Source organism: Falco peregrinus, chromosome 7 (genome assembly GCF_023634155.1).
Source record: "Falco peregrinus isolate bFalPer1 chromosome 7, bFalPer1.pri, whole genome shotgun sequence".
NCBI lineage: Eukaryota > Metazoa > Chordata > Aves > Falconiformes > Falconidae > Falco > Falco peregrinus.
Genome location: NC_073727.1, coordinates 9,041,338 through 9,056,717, shown reverse-complemented (window position 1 = coordinate 9,056,717; position 15,380 = coordinate 9,041,338). Strand labels below are relative to the sequence as shown.

Genomic DNA, 15,380 nt, shown 5'->3' with positions numbered 1-15,380 from the left:
GAGCTGAAATAGGGATTTTCCTGTAAATGTCATAAACTGCCTGTGACTCAGCCTTCAAAGAGGTGATCAGCATGTCAATCAAGCAGCTGTTCCGCTTCAGTAAAGAACTGGTGCGTACTTTAAATCACTGTATTTCCTTTGGTTTGTTCCTTCCCAGAAGTAGAAGAGCTCTGAGCCAGAAGTAGTCACGTAGTAAAACTTTATATTCTGTGGTTCTTCTAGAAACACTTCCACTTATTGCTCCTCCTTTCAGCATCACGACTTTTTTTATTCCAGCCCTTCAGCGTATTTTCTGTCCCTGTTGTTTGACTTAACCTCAAAAGCAGGTTTGAAAGTTTGTTTTCTGACACTGAGAAGTGAAGGCATTTCATGTACTTCTGTCAGTCTACTTTTATTAAAATTTTCTACTCTTTAAAAATAAAATATGCCTAGAACAATAGCTTCAAAGGAAAACTAAGTGGTAGTTCAGGCTCTAGAACCTTTATTTTCTTTTTTAAAAAGTGCTGTGGAATTTTGTAGGACAACTGAATAGCTTTTTGCTATCACCCGACTACAGACAATAGTTCTCGGTCTTCTCTCAAAACTATTCTAAGGTATCTTTCCCCAAGTGACCTGCTTTGGTGCTGTTTAATCTACATAGCTCATTTCTGTAGTTCTCCTCGGAAGAAATGTTATTATGCCTTTCTGTGAATGAATCCTTCCGATCTGACACAGTTAAGCTGGTGTACCCTTTAAAGCAGCAACCCTACAACTGTGAGCAGAACTCTAGCAAGTAGATACGATTTGGTATGGAGTTTTTTTGTGCTAGTTAATTGCAGGACAGAAGACGGGCTATTATCTAGCTAAGATACTGAAACGATCTTTGTGACGGGAGTGGCTGAACACCATTCGAACTTTGTGATAGCCACATACACTGCTTCCTGCGAGGCAAAGAAATACTGAATGCCTGTAATTGAATAGGATATGGCAATTTAATTTGGGCGGCCTTTTCTATTGCAACCTTTATTTCTGGCTCCTCTTTCCCCCATCCAGCATATAGACAGGGGAAGCTTTAAGCAGTGCTTCTCTAAGTAGCTTGTTGCTACACACCACGAGCTGTAAAACTACTCGGGACCTCATTGTGCTATCTGCTTACTAGACGGAAACAGTCAAACCCATGGTTAGAAAGCCTGTGAGGGAACAGGAGGGTGACAGCACAGCCTTCGGGTGGTAGGTGTAGGATTGGGGATGAGCGTAAGGTTTCCAGGTTTCAGGGAATCCACAGTCCTGGAGCAACACATGACACAGTTGGCTACCAAAGCCGTGTTTCGGTCTGGTTGCAGGTGCCTTGCTTGGAGGACATGGGGTGAGGCTGGAACAAGGGACCGACAGAGGGAACACGGAGCACGGGGGAAGCGGTGGGTTCGCAGGGGAAGCTTGTGGTAGCGTTGAGGTGCTGAGTTAACTTCACGGCTGAGCTGGTACTTTCGCCCTCGTAGGTCCGAGCCCACAGGGCACTTGCCGGAGCAGGGGGTCAGGGGCCTGTGACAGCTCAGGCTGAGCCCAGCGGTGCCCCCGGACCGGCTCAGGGGGCGAGGGGCGCCCCCGGGCCGGCCCCGGCTCTGGGCACGGCTCAGGAGCAGGCCGAGGAGCAGCGCAGGCCCCGAGGCCGCAGACCCCCGGGCCGCCCCGGCCGGGGGCAGGCGCTGACGTCGGGGGCGGCCGGAAGTGGCTGGGCGGGGCCGGGCCGGGCGCGGAGCGGGGCCGGCGGCGCGCGGCGGGGCCATGGCGGCGGGCGGGAGCCCGCGGGGCTGCGGGCGCTGCTAGCCACGGTACGTTGCGCAGACGAGAGGGGGAACGTCCTGTTGGTAACAGCAGCCATAACCCTCGCTGCGTGCGGCTGCCCGTCGGGGGCTGCGCCGAGGCGGGCCCGGCTGGAGGAGCCGCTCGGTGGGGCCGGGGCTTCCTCGGGGCGCGCTGAGGTGGCCGAGGGCGCTCGGTGACACTAGTCCCGCGTCCTTCTGGGGTGTTGCCGTGCTGGGTTTAGAGCCGGGGGGACGCTGCTGGTGTTTCGTGTTTTAATTGCTTGCAGGTATCCAGAAAGTACCTCGCTTGTTCTCTTCGCACAAGTCCTGTTTGCCTGGGTGTAAAATCGCGGCTCGATGCGGAGGTTACCCTCGTGAAAGACCGTGCCGCATCTCTGGGGACAGCGTGGTAACTGGCGGTTGACCTTTCTGTTTTCCTGGTTCGTTATTTCAGTTTTCAGTTTCCTTGCTGTGTGGGTGATAACGGGAAAGCCTGTGTGCTTTTCCTGTTCTAAAAGCGGAGTCAGGAACCCTTAACTTACAATCTTGGAGACTTAGGGTTTGGTGTAATGGTTATGACAGAAGGTTGCTGGGGAGCCTTGCAGTTGCGTGCCCATCCCCTGTGCTGTCAATCTGAGCCTGAACAGCAGCTTTTCCTTGTTCCCGTGACCTTCTCAGTAAGAAACTAATAACCAAAAAATACCCTCAACCCATCACTTTGCCATAGTGCTGCCTGGTCTGCCAAGACTTTAACAGCCAGTTCTGTTCCCGCATCCTCTTTCAGCAGGATTGAGATTGCTGTTGGCACACCCAGGGAAGCTCAGTTAGCAGGCTGCTGGATGCGGGCTTGTAGGTCTGGGTTTCATTTTTTGGCTCTGCTGTTGGACTTGCTGGTGCTAAAGGCAGGATTGGTTGCTTTGGTCTTGATTTCGTCCTAGTGAAAATGAAAACAATGAGATTTGCCTGCCTTTGCACGTTTCTGTTGTGAGTTGATGGTGGTGTCCTATGAGAAGATGAAACGGGCAGTGCAGGCACCTGATGTTCTCCAAATTGTGTCCTAGACACTGGTCTTAAGTAGGAGAATTAATACCCTTCTGGCCCAAATCTCCCACAAGATAAACCAGGTAGTGCAATGGGCCGCTCTGCTGTTGAATCACTGCAGAAAACTCCAGGGCTCTGTGGAATGGGTCTGCCTATCATTAGCACACAGTTTGCAGGCTACCTTAAGTTACTTCTCCAGAATGTGCAAGAAATAATTACTTAGTAGTTTCAGTTGGGCCTTGAATTTTGGTCGCTTCGTTAGGAGATTTGCTAGAGAAATTATAGTGTAGCTGGATATACTCACAAGCTGTTGTTTCATTTCTTATTAATGCCGTGCATTTAATGCAAGTTTTACAAACCCCTGTAGTTATTTGTGGAGTTAGGGATTGTGTGTGTTGGAGGAAGAAACCTAAAACACCCTTTGCTTCCCTGCTGCGTCTTTGCTTAGTGTCTCTTAACGTTACGTAAAGCAAAACTAGAAAAAGCAAGTTCAGCCCCTAAGGCTTCTCAGCTTTGGGAAATCTGGGGATAGCACAAGGGGTGTTAAAGGAAGCAGAAATGGTTGGTTGGTTGTCGTGGAAATATGCTTTTGTACCGTGTATCTTTGCCCTGTCTGCAGGCAGGGGTCAGCTGCTAATGGAGAGCTATTAGGACCCAGCTGAGGGGCGCTGAGTTATCAGCGTTCCCCTGTACAATGATGATGTTTAGGTGGGATTCTGTCTCAGTATACATAATCTCAGGAAGCTGCTGATGACATTGTGTACCTGTGTGCACTGTCCCTTGTTAGAGTGGCACCTAATTGCTTTAAGCAAGCCTTTAATTTTTGTATTTCAAAACTACAGCAGATTTCTCCGACAGATGTTTGCATCATTTCTTGTGTTTTTTAAAGTTACGACCTGGAGGGTTTCACTTCACTTTGGGTTTTTTTCTAATTAGAAGTTTTGTTTTTTTGAAGGGATCCCTCCTTTGGTGCTGCCTGACCAGTGAGTCCTTTAAGTACGCTCCAGCAGTGGTCACACAGAACCGACAAACTTAAAAACTGGAGGAGGGAAGATGATGTCCTTGGATGGACCACAGAAGACAATCAGTAACCCGGTAACTCCCCTGTCATATCAACAACTCCCTTGGGCAATTGAACTTTGCTGTTTATGTCCATAGTTAGTACTCGTACTGTTTTGCACGGTGAGGGGTGTTACTGAGAGCGCTCTGCATCGCTCAGGTGTTTGAGGGAGAATGTCGCAGGTGACACTAGGAGCTGATGGTGTTTAGATATTGTGCTGGAAGCAAACCCGATGCTTAATGCACAGGACTTCCAGAACAGGAAGGAAGTTCTGTTGGCCTTGGGGGTAATCCTTTTTCCTACACAGTTTCTGCAGATGTCTGGCATTTTTGCAGACTGTTTTGGATCAAAAGTGAAAATATGATAAGCAGCCTTTTCACTTCTAATTCTCTGTAAACATGGGTGGCGCCTGGCAGCCCTTGTGGTTTGTGTTTTTTTTGGGTTTTTTTTTTTTTTTTTGTGGTGCTTGTAATTTCAGTCTGAACAATTGAACCTGAAATGTTTTTTGATAGTTGGTAACTTGTCTTACAATGAATCCTGTTTTGTAAGGAAGACTTGAGCTCTCAGCAATTGCAGAGTGGATTTGATGGAATGTTGTTTGCCTAGCTTAGGGTCCAGAGACTTTCTTTGAAGAGCTCTTAATATTCTCATGATCTGGAACAGTAGCTGAAGGGATGGGTTGGAGCTGTGTTTTTTGTTGTGGCTTTGAAAAGGTAGTTCCTTTGAGCCTGCAGGAAAATATTTTTAACATTGTGTGCTAGAACTCTTTAAAAATAATAAATTCTGTAGAGTATCTACGTGGTGTATACAGTAGTGAGATCTGCACAACTTCCTTATCTATTGCAGCTTTGCAGTGATACACACCTGGGCCCTCAGTGAATCTGATTATTCAGTCCCCCTGTATGTTCACTGCTTGCAAACAGGATAGAGGTAGGGATGATGGGGGAATAGCTTCAATCTTTTTCACAAGAACTCAGCTGGGAGAGGAAGGAAAGCAAGCTGTGTGGAGATGAACTAGAAGGTGGAAGGACAGAACTGCAAAAGTAAAGGGAGGATGAAAGTTGGTACATGGAGATTTTAGTGGGGAAGGAGGTGTGAGGAGAGGGATTAGGACATGTTTAGAATAAATAATGTGAGAGGGAGAGAGTAAGAGTGGAGCAAAATCAGGTGGCTGCAAGGGGACTGAGGAGTATGATGGGTGGCAAGACCAGGCTGGAGACTATAAAGGGGTAAACTAGGGCTTAGGGGTCAAGAGCCTAAAGTAGGAATAAGAGTGAGTACTTGGGATTAGAATGTGGAGGCAGAGTTGGGAAAGATTGTGCTGATGACCTCAGGACAGCCTCCAGGCAAGGCCATGAGCAACCTGCTCTATCTGACCTTGCTCTGGTCAAGGCATTGGGCCAGAGATAGCAGAGGTGCCTTCCAACCTCAGCCCTTCTGTGACTCTATCACCTGTGTGCTACCACAAGATGAACCTAGTAGGGATGGAAGAGGGCAGGCTATGAAGATTTCACTGTTTCAGTGAATGGTTCCAAAGGGCTGATAATAGTCAGCCCTTGGCAATGACCCAATTTGAAATTAATCCTTTTTATACTCTATTAGAAAGTGAGGCAACAAAATGTTATCATGGAGGCTGGAAATTTTAGTTTTAGTTTGACCTGAGAAGCTTGGTTTTCACAGGTGAAAAGATGCTGGGTTTTTCCTTCCCATTGTGGTGGGTATTTAGTCCTTTTCTACTGTTTCTCTTAAATGAGATGCTAGCTGTGTTTCTTTTAATGTGTGCCATATAATTTAAGTATTAGAATAGTATTTTTAAAATTATTGTGGGCTTTTTTGCCTCCATCACAAATCGTTATTTGAATCTTTTTTTTTTTCTTTTTTTTCTTTTCGCCTCCCTCTTCTAGATCATTCCATATGTTGGGACCATACTTGGTGGCCTTACTCCTGGAGAGTTGATTGTGATACATGGGACTGTTCCTGATGATGCAGACAGGTAGTGGCTATGGTGTCACTTTCTGCAGTGTCACCATGTAAACAACAATGTAATGCATAAAATGTTTCCAGGGGTCCTTTATAGTGGCACACAAAGGCTTGATCTAAACCCTTGTGATAGTGTCAGAGTGAGTACAGTGTTAATTAGTCAATGAAAACTTTGTGACGAGAAGTGGAGAATGAAGTGATTTTTTGCTTCCTACTGATTCTCTCTTCTGTTTGCCTGCTTTGGCCATTTTTCCCCCTGTCATAGCATATAACCTGCCTCAAGAGGTTATCTGAGACTAACAGTACTGATAGCTGAATGTGTTGTGTGAAGGAATGAACTTAAACTGGGCTAAGGAGGGGTGAACTGGTACACGTGCTGGGTACGGGGGTTCTGTTCCCTGACTTTGCCCAAGGTTCTTCTGGTTATTCTACAGAAGGTGATAGGGGGGTAGGTGGTGGACACAGTTGTCACCGAAATCAGGAATAAGAAAGCCTCTTAACACCAATGTAGCATTGGGAAGCAGGCATTCTTTACTGCAGTGCTGGATGCACGGGGGATCGTTTCGCCTAAGGTGTATGCCGCGTTTCAAACACAATTACACAGGCCACACTTAGCATTATGCATTACATTTCTCAGAAGAATCATATGTATTAATTTAACAGGTGGTACTATGATAATTAAGCATTGCACATGCTCCTTACAGGTATCTCTGAGTCTTCTAAGGGGTCTCAAACAATTGTGGACCCTGTAGTTACAGCTGACCGATCACTGAACCTTAATTTAGTTCCCTTATATGGAGAGCCCAAGGAGAGTTTAAGTTTGTTTCGTTAGTTGCCTGTACAATGTTCTCCTCAGTGACCTTAAGTTTTAAACTACTCTTTTCCTCTTGGCATAAAATTACATAACCAGGGTTGATTAGCAACCTTTTCGTGATTACACTGAAACAAACAATATAATTACAAAGCTAAAACAGACTATACTACAAGGTAACACAGTATATGAGCAGCTTGCGTGATATGATGACCATTAAATAAATCATAAATATTTAAATTCATTGCAATTAATCATGGGAGAACCTTTCACAAATGTGTAGGAGTGGGCAAATACATTTTGAGTTTTTTTCTCCTTCTCCAGGAATATTAATTGTGTCTGCCTGTTCTGAGGATCCACAGTAAAACACAAATGTAGCAGACTCCGCTAATTGAGGTGACTCCTTGACAGACTGAGCTGAATGTGGTTTGTCTTACTTTTATGATTAGGTTCCAGGTGGACTTACAGTGTGGCAGCAGTGTAAAGCCTCGAGCCGATGTGGCATTTCATTTCAACCCCCGCTTCAAAAGGTCTGGCTGCATTGTTTGCAACACACTGGAGAGCGAAAAATGGGGCTGGGAAGAGATCACTTACGAGATGCCCTTTCAAAAAGGGAAGCCGTTTGAGATTGTCATCATGATTTTAAAGGATAAATTCCAGGTGAGTCTGGGTTGATTCTTCAGCCATAGCCAGTTGTCAGGCCAACAAGAGAGGTATTTTGTATACTTACAATAAATAGTTGGAAGCCTTGGTTTCTGTTACCTAGGTATAGTCTAACTGCAGAAAAGTTTAGGAGTTTTTCTTTTAAAGAGGTGCTAAGTAAATCAGACCTTGAAGTTGATATTGCCTTCCTCGTAAGTTGGGTGAGTAGGCAGGTAACTTCCTGCTGTGGCTAGCGGCTACTCCACCCAGTTCCTTCGTACGTGAGCAGGGCTAACCTTAGGATAAAGCTGAGCGCGTGAGGTGTGTTTGTCCTGCTCTGTTAGACTGAAATAAGAGATTCTAGTAGATTGGTAACACCACATTGGTAAATGATCAGGTGTAGAAACAAAAGGGTTTTGAAATGCAAATTTTTGTGAAGGAGATTTATTCGCCTACACTGTGATGGAAAGAAAGACTGAATTGTGGATCAGCTGAACTTGGTTGCTCTGAGATTTCTAGGATGTTCCATGCTTCTGTACCAGACCAGTAGACAGAGTTACATGTATATGGCTGACACATGGCTGGTGTGATGTACATTTAATACAGTTTTCCTGTTTTGTTTTCTGTCTCCTTAGGTGACTGTAAACAAGAAGCACTTGCTGCTCTACAACCACAGAATTAGCCTTGAAAGAATAGATACTCTTGGAATATATGGCAGAGTGCAGATCAAAACTATAGATTTTGTTTCTAATGTAAGTTATATAGACAAATTGTTTGATTCCTTTTCTCTGTCTTGCTAAACTACAGAGTAGGATTTGTGGTGAAAAGGAAGTAAGGAAAAGCAGCTACACAGTCTGACATCGCTACCAAGACTTTTTTTTCCCCCCACATTTCAACATGTGAGTCTTATGTAAGGATCTCTGTCTTCCCGTTTTAGCCTTGAGGTTAGGGGCAAAAGGGTGGCAAAGTTTACAGCTTTCAAAGTTAACAGGGCAGATGGTGTAAGAACTGATTTGATACTGGGTCTAGGAGTGGATTAGACTTTTCAGGTATTGCAGGAGCACCAAAATGAACTCACAGTATTTAGTGCTTTTAAGTGACAAGTTCAGCCATAGCTGTAACTTGTTGCTTGGCTTCCAGATGCCGAGTTCAGCCACAGCTGGAACTGCCTGTGTACGTAACCCTGGTTCTCCTGCTAAAATGACTGAATTGCTGAATGAAGGGATGAGAGGAGTGTACGTTTATTTCTGGGGGGTGAGAAGGAGTGTCCTTCTCCAAAGACTTTGTGGCTTGGACCAAACTGCAGTGAATTTAAAGTGAAGGCAGTGCTGTGCTTCCTTTCAGCTGCCAGCTCTGCTAGAGAAAGTAAACTAACAGGGAGGAGTCGAACACTTTCCCCCGTGCAGAAGCAGAGATCCTTCTGCTCTGGAAGTGTGAGACTTGTAGAACAGAAAAAGATGGTGATAAATTTCAGGGAGGTACAGAAGGTGAATGCCTTTTCCCTTTCTTCCTGCCACTCACTAGAGCAGCCTACCTACTCCTGTGTAATATTCTGGGTCTCTTCTGCCCCATCCTCATTACGCTGTGGGCAAAGCTTGGATCTCTTGCTGCCAAAATGTCAGGTCTAACTCGGGTCAGCAGGCTAATAATCGTGCTGATAGAAGGTGGAGATTTGGGCCAGAATGGAAAAGGAGTCTGAACATGATAGATACGTCTATTCATCGATCATTTGCAAAGTCCATGTACAGACATCTGTGGGCCTCGTCACTTGGCCTTGGGCATGTTGCCAGAATGACATTACTGCAAAGCTGTCTCAGTCCTGGTCCTAGAGGACCGGCTGGGAGAAGAGCCTGGGGGCAAGCAGGTGCTGTAGGTTGGTTTCTGTCCCAATCACAAAATGAAACAGAGTTGCTTTAATCTGTGGTTGCTCATGCTGTATCCTTTTGGGGAAGAAAGGAAGGAGAAAGGTGATTGTTTCCTTTCTGTCTTTGCTTCTAATATACTCTTCTGAGGAGGAAAATGGAGGCTTGTATTGAAAGAAACAAGCTGCCAGGCCTAGGCTGGAACTGTATCTCTGCACGGCCGTGTTGCTCAGCTGTCCTTCCCATGGGAAGGGGCAGGGATGTAGGAGGCTGCTTAGAATCTCAAGGCCCCTTGCGTGGACCTGGCCTGGTATTCCTGCCCCAGTGAGGAAAGCTCAGTGGGTACAGATTCTAAGGGGTTAACAGTGCTATGACTGTTAAATAAAGTTTCAAACTGAATGAGATGGTCTTTAGAAATCTTAATTTGGCTTCAGGACTTCTCCCTGGTTTGCAGGGGTTTGGCTATCTTTTCTTTACCATAGCCCTCAAGTTCCACGTTAACAGTTCACTCTTCAAAGCAGAAGAAATCCTTTACAGTTCTAAACCAACTTTATGTTAAAAGTTCTATGATGTATGCAGTGACATCTAAATTTCTCTTTCTGCAGTCTTTACAAGGCTCTCAGCCATCATCTCTAGGAGTAACAAAGATAAACACAGAAAATGTATGTATGGTTGTAAAAGGTTGAATGAATCTCCCTGTTGCCTGATAAGCTAGTTAATGTTGTTTGTTTTCTCTTGTAGGGGGAAATGCCAGATGGTTCACAATTCGTAAGTGTCTTGTGTAGACTTGTGGCAAATGTGAAGAGTGAAAAAAAAAAAAGGGGGGGGAAATAAAACCATCTCAGTCATTCATGAAGAAACACATGTAGAACAAGGAAACTTAGAATCTTCTGGGTTGATCATCAGTGAGGTTTTGTAGAGAGTAGTCCTCTTTTCTGCTGCTAGTAAATGTGAGCCTATTTGTTAAATCATGTAGAAAACCCGAAAGATAAACACAGCATCCACAGCCATAAACAGAGAAATAAAAAGGGAGGTACCTGATATACCAAATGACACTAAAAACATTTTCTGAACAAGCATGCTTAGTTTTCTCCGCCTGCGAAACAGAAGTATTCTGCAGTCTATGCCAAGTGGCCTTATGTTAACGTGTGTATCTCAGAACCTGTCTGGCTACGTCTTCCTCTTGCTGACAGATCCATGCTTACCCTGTGTGCACATCACGTGGCTGCTGCGAGCATCACACCTTAGGGTTGGAACTTGCACCCAGCTAGCATGTAGCACAGATAGAGTGCTTATCTTTTTGCAAAGGGCTGTACAGGTGAACAGTATCTGGACTGGAGTAAGTCCCATGCTCACACTGGAAAGGGGTTGGAAGCCAGGAATATATACAAGTAGAAATTGTGGAGAAGGCGAAGTCGCTGTGAGTGCCATGATTTTAGTTGCCTTGTCGCTTGACAGCCTGCTGCCTTCAGTCTTCTTTTCAAAACCACATAATGTGCAGTATTGTCACTGTCAAGTGGTGGACTTCAACAAATGAACGGAACTTCTAACACAATGAAAACAAAAAAAAGGCAAATAAAATACTTGCAGTATCTCTCATTATGAACTGGTGGCAGGACAGAGTCTCAATGACCCTACTTCTCACACTAGCATGAGTCTTACTCTCTAAAGCATAACTGAAGCTTTCAGAGAGGAGAGGTCAGGGTGTCACAGGTTTGAATTACTGCAGAGAGTTTTGTGCTTGTTTTGTTTTCTTTTTTTCCTTCTCCCGCACCTTCCACCATTAGTGGTGGCAGAAGTAGTTGTAAATAATGTTTATTTTATTAATCAAGGTGGTATTCCAAAGACAAACCCCAGCAATTTGATATGTTTATCTCTGTGTAACTTTTCCACTATAATATTACTATGCCAGAACACGTTGGTAGGAATAACTTCAGCTAGAAGTGCAGATTTGCAATTGTGGGCCAGATTTCTTCCTGTCATGGCAAAGCTCAGCTTGTATGTTGAAACAAGTAAGTCACAGTCAAAATCTTTACTGGTGATGTACTTCCAGGGAGTTCCTTACGTTGGGAAACTTGATACTGCGCTTCGTCCGGGATGCACAGTTGCCATTAAAGGAGAAGTGAATAAAAACCCAAAGAGGTAAGTGTTACGGCATTTTACTACTATTTAACTCAGCTACTCTTGCGAATGAGTAGGCTTTTCCATTGGCTCAGTATATCCTTACTTGCAACTTTGCATCTGGAATCATGTGAAACTACAGTGCAGTTTTCTTGGGGACCTGCAGGATCCTGCTTCAGAGAGAGACTTAAAAGAGCAGCTCCATTGTAAAAAGCAAAGGTAGAAACCTGAGTGTCTTACCTGCTAAATCTGCGTTGTTCATGAGACTGTCTGCTCGGGGTTTCCGCTGTGCAAGGCATGTGAGCACACATGCTGTACGAAGACAGCTTTTATTCTAAAGAGATCCAAGAGTAAGGGAACTGGCAGAAGTAGATAGAAAAGGAGTGAGATGAGTTGCTAGTGTGCACAAATCTGCATGTTACAACATTTCTCTGAATCGTTCTTGGATGGCCTCCTTGGAGACTGTGTAAGCACGAAAGTGCCTGACAACTGAGTGGTGAAAGCCGGTAGGGGAGTATGAGCTATAATTTTGGTAGCAAATTAGGAACAATAGGTTGCAAAGAAGACATTTGCCCAACATGATTTAAAGGGGAAGGGGGGAGCGCAAGATAGTCAAAATGGAGCGGAGGAAATGTTTGTGCTTCAGCATGCCCTTTGCTCGAAGGGTTTGGGCTCTGCAGAAACATGCCTAGAAATGAAGCAGTTAGTGCAAATGATGAGAAGCACGTGTGTATGCATTGCACTCCTGCAGCTGAACAGCACTCCGAGTTTGTATTAATGTGGGAACCCAAGGTCTAGAAATCTCGTCGACAAGGTTTGAATGGACTTGAAATTCGACAGGATAATTAATACTTAGAGAATAGCATTTGATATCCTTTTCTTGGCTTGAAAAGCTTATTAGCACGTCTCAAGTGCTGGATGTACTGCTTATAAGCATGAAGAAGCTTTTGGTTGTTAAAGCATTGTGTGTTGTCTGCTTTTTGTGTTTGTACTTCTAAACGTATAGATTTTTGTAGTTGTAAGTTATTTAATGTCTTTCACTCAGTTCACAGTTGTGGATGCTCCTTTTTCTCAGTGAAAAAGAGGACTCCACAGCTTGGAAGTGAGGCCGTTGCTCCGTTTCCTATCTGGACTGAGCAGTTCTAGGCTTCTCAAAGGAGAGCAATAACCTGACAGCTGGCTCTGATTTGGGGGAGGAATATTTCTTCTTCAAATGCAGTGAGGTCTTTGCCACAGGTTGAAGTGTTCATTTGAATTTGGATGGCTTTGCTCCGATCGCTCTTCTCCACAGCTCCCCTTTGGGAAGCCTGTGTTGTGAACACGTCTGAGATGGCAGAGTGTTCCTTCTGCCTGGGCAGAGCTGCGCTGCCTATAAAGTACCATTTTGTATGTGTGGTGTCCCACCAATATTAGACACAGAGAGACTCCTCAAAGTTTTCCTTAGTCTAATCTGTTTGTTAGCAGAAAGAATATAATGTCTTCAGGTAAAACACAGCTCTCGGAGGTAAAAGACAGTGAGCAAGCAGCACCGTGTTTCCGTGAAAATGCTGCTTCCTGGTGCTGCAGAGGAGCAGCACGTGGCTGACTTGGCTGGCTACCTCCTCGCCGAGACGTGAACAGAAAGCTGTGAGCGATGTAGCAGGGTCGCGTCCTACGTCTGCTGCCTCCAGCAAAGGTTTCTGTGTGAAGGACGCAAACGCGCGCTAACTGCCTGCTTGGTTCTTCAGGTGAACCACGGCCCTGGCTCCAGGACAGTTCTAGGTATTGGCAAAGGCCTCGGTAAATAGCACGGACTGCTGCACCGTGTTTATAAACCCTTGGTAAACTTTAAAAAAAATATCTTCCAGCTTTGTGATAAATCTGAAATCAAGTGGCTCGAAGGACATCGCATTGCATCTGAATCCCCGAATGAAAAATAAAGTTTTTGTAAGAAACTCCTATCTTCATGACAGCTGGGGGGAAGAAGAAAAGGAAGTTGCCACCTTTCCTTTCAGTCCAGGGATGTACTTTGAGGTAAGACTTATCTACAGCATAGCATCGAACTGGAAGTTCTGCCAAAAGCGTTAGCAGTGGTGCTTAAAGGTCATGTCACTAACACAGATTTAAATAAAACCGCCATTCCTACATTTCAGTGTCTCAAGAATATTATCCTAAGTGGGACCGTAGGGAGCAGAGATTTGACTTGGTTTTAATGAGCTTTTAAATAGTTGCAAGAATTGTGCTCAAAACAAATTTTAATTGAGTTGGACTTGATGATCTTTATGGGTCCTTTCCAACTTGAGTAATTCTATGATTTTTGTTGAAGTTCCACGTTTGAAAAAGTTTCTTTTGCCTGAAATGGTCATTGTAATAGGAGCAGGGCTTGCCCAAGTCTAGGCCTAATCACCAGGTGGTTTTTCATGTCTTACCTGAGCTTAAAACTGAACTGTTGCTCTTCTTGATTTTCAGCTGATCATTTTCTGTGATGCCCACCAGTTCAAAGTTGCTGTTAATGGTGTTCACACGCTGGAGTACAAGCATCGTTTTAAACAACTTGAAAAGATAAATGAAGTGGAAATCGCGGGAGATATGAAGTTGTTAGATGTGAGGAGCTGGTAGTTCTTTTCAATTAGTACTAAAGGAATTAAACCTTTTCTAATGAGAGGGCCTCCTTGTCAGGTACAAAGAGGTGCTGAGCCTGCCTTTTACCTATCTAGGCTTGTGTCTGCCTCTCGGAGCTGGGCGCTCACCAGACCTGTAGCTGCGAGATTCAACCCTCCTCTACTTTACAGTATCCTGGCAACCTAAATAAGCGTTTGCTCAGATAAATCTCCCATATTACTGAACCTAGCAATATGAAAATGCTGCATTGTACTGTGTCTAACAATTGCACTCAGTATGTTTAAGTTAAACTACTACTCGGCTTTCCTTGATAGCGTACATTCAATATTGTGAAGTAGAAAGGAGACTGAAATAGGATCCAAAGATACGGTTATCGGCCTGAAAAGGGCCCTGGGTAATTCATTTTAAATAGTTATGAAATATACTCTTCTATTTAGTTTATATTAGCAACTGTAAGCTTTTTACTGAGGATGGATGAAGCAAACTGTTGACTCATTAGTTACAGCAAAAGGCAAGGAGGAATGTGATCTTACTTCTTAGCCTGCTGCTGCAGTAGTACCTTCTCTGACACTCACGGCTGTCACCTCCTGCTTGTAAGTGGCTTGAATGAAACATAGAGCACCACTCCTAGCTTTCAGTTTTCCAAAGTGAAACAAGTGTGAACTTTTGGAAGCTTGGTTGCTCTGAAATGGCTCCTAACCCGAGCAGATGGTGGTGGTTTTCATTTTTTCTAAAAGGAACCCAAGTACTCCAGGCAGGGGTGCAAGTCGTCAGTTGAATAGAGAATGAATCCTTTTTCAGTCTTGTATTGAAGTAGTATCTATCAGAGACCGACTGTTCCTATTCAATCAGTTTTCTGTACAAATGTCAGTCTTAATTTTTATACTTAAAAAAAAAAATAAGTTGCTACTGGCTGTCAATACATGCCTAAGGGACGTTCCTGTTTATCTTAACTGCTGCTAAAAGAGTGAAACACTTTCAACAATGACTGTTTAAGATGAACTACCAGATTTAATGTATAAAAAAGCATAAATAAATACATTTGTGAACTCTGCTTTTTTCTCCAAGCGTGGCTAAGTAGCTATGATTCCTTTTAGGTCTGTATTTTGCCTTGTTTTGCTTATTACCTTACCAGTATCTCCAAGGTGGCACAGTGATTCTGACTGGAGGACCGTTTCTGCATCGAGGCGTTAGCGGTCCACAGCCCAGCACCTCCCCCTGGGTTGCAGGATGAATGTAGCTGGCTGATGCCAACAGCCCACTTGTGTATTCTTGCCTTGACTGAAGAGGTCAGCAGCAGTTCTGTGCAGATCCTTTTTGATTGACAGCAGACATCATTAATAGTTGTTTTAAGAAAAGCCTGTAAGAGCACAAATGACCACGATGGGGTAAACATCCCTGTGGATGGGATCTGCCTGGCAGGTCCAAGCCTGTTCCCAGCACACGATGGGATGCAAGATCATCGTCTTTATAGTGTT

General features: G+C 44.4%; 1 protein-coding gene across 3 annotated transcripts; it reads left to right on the top strand.

Annotated features, from left to right (window-relative positions):
• Window positions 1-1,709: 1,709 nt before the first annotated feature.
• On the top strand, window positions 1,710-14,956 carry LGALS8 (galectin 8). 3 transcript variants are annotated; one of them, XM_055810271.1, is made up of 11 exons: window positions 1,728-1,811; window positions 2,072-2,224; window positions 3,781-3,920; window positions 5,790-5,878; window positions 7,126-7,336; window positions 7,954-8,070; window positions 9,786-9,842; window positions 9,922-9,948; window positions 11,234-11,322; window positions 13,149-13,314; window positions 13,750-14,956. In XM_055810271.1, the coding sequence occupies exons 3-11, from the start codon at window positions 3,879-3,881 to the stop codon at window positions 13,897-13,899; spliced, it is 948 nt and encodes a 315-aa protein (XP_055666246.1). In that variant the 5' UTR covers window positions 1,728-1,811; window positions 2,072-2,224; window positions 3,781-3,878; the 3' UTR covers window positions 13,900-14,956. The 3 variants fall into 3 exon arrangements, with proteins under 3 accessions (XP_055666245.1, XP_055666246.1, XP_027644924.2); XM_055810270.1 differs by lacking the exon at window positions 2,072-2,224 and having other exon boundaries at window positions 1,710-1,811; XM_027789123.2 differs by lacking the exons at window positions 1,728-1,811; window positions 2,072-2,224; window positions 9,786-9,842.
• The last annotated feature ends 424 nt before the right edge of the window (window positions 14,957-15,380 follow it).

Coding starts and splice junctions, on each gene's coding strand:
- LGALS8 (XM_055810270.1), top strand. CDS start 3,879: ATGATGTCCTTGGATGGACCACAGAAGACAATCAGTAACCCG. Junction 7,337..7,953: donor TTTTAAAGGATAAATTCCAG/GTGAGTCTGGGT, acceptor CTGTCTCCTTAG/GTGACTGTAAACAAGAAGCA. Junction 9,843..9,921: donor CAAAGATAAACACAGAAAAT/GTATGTATGGTT, acceptor TTTCTCTTGTAG/GGGGAAATGCCAGATGGTTC.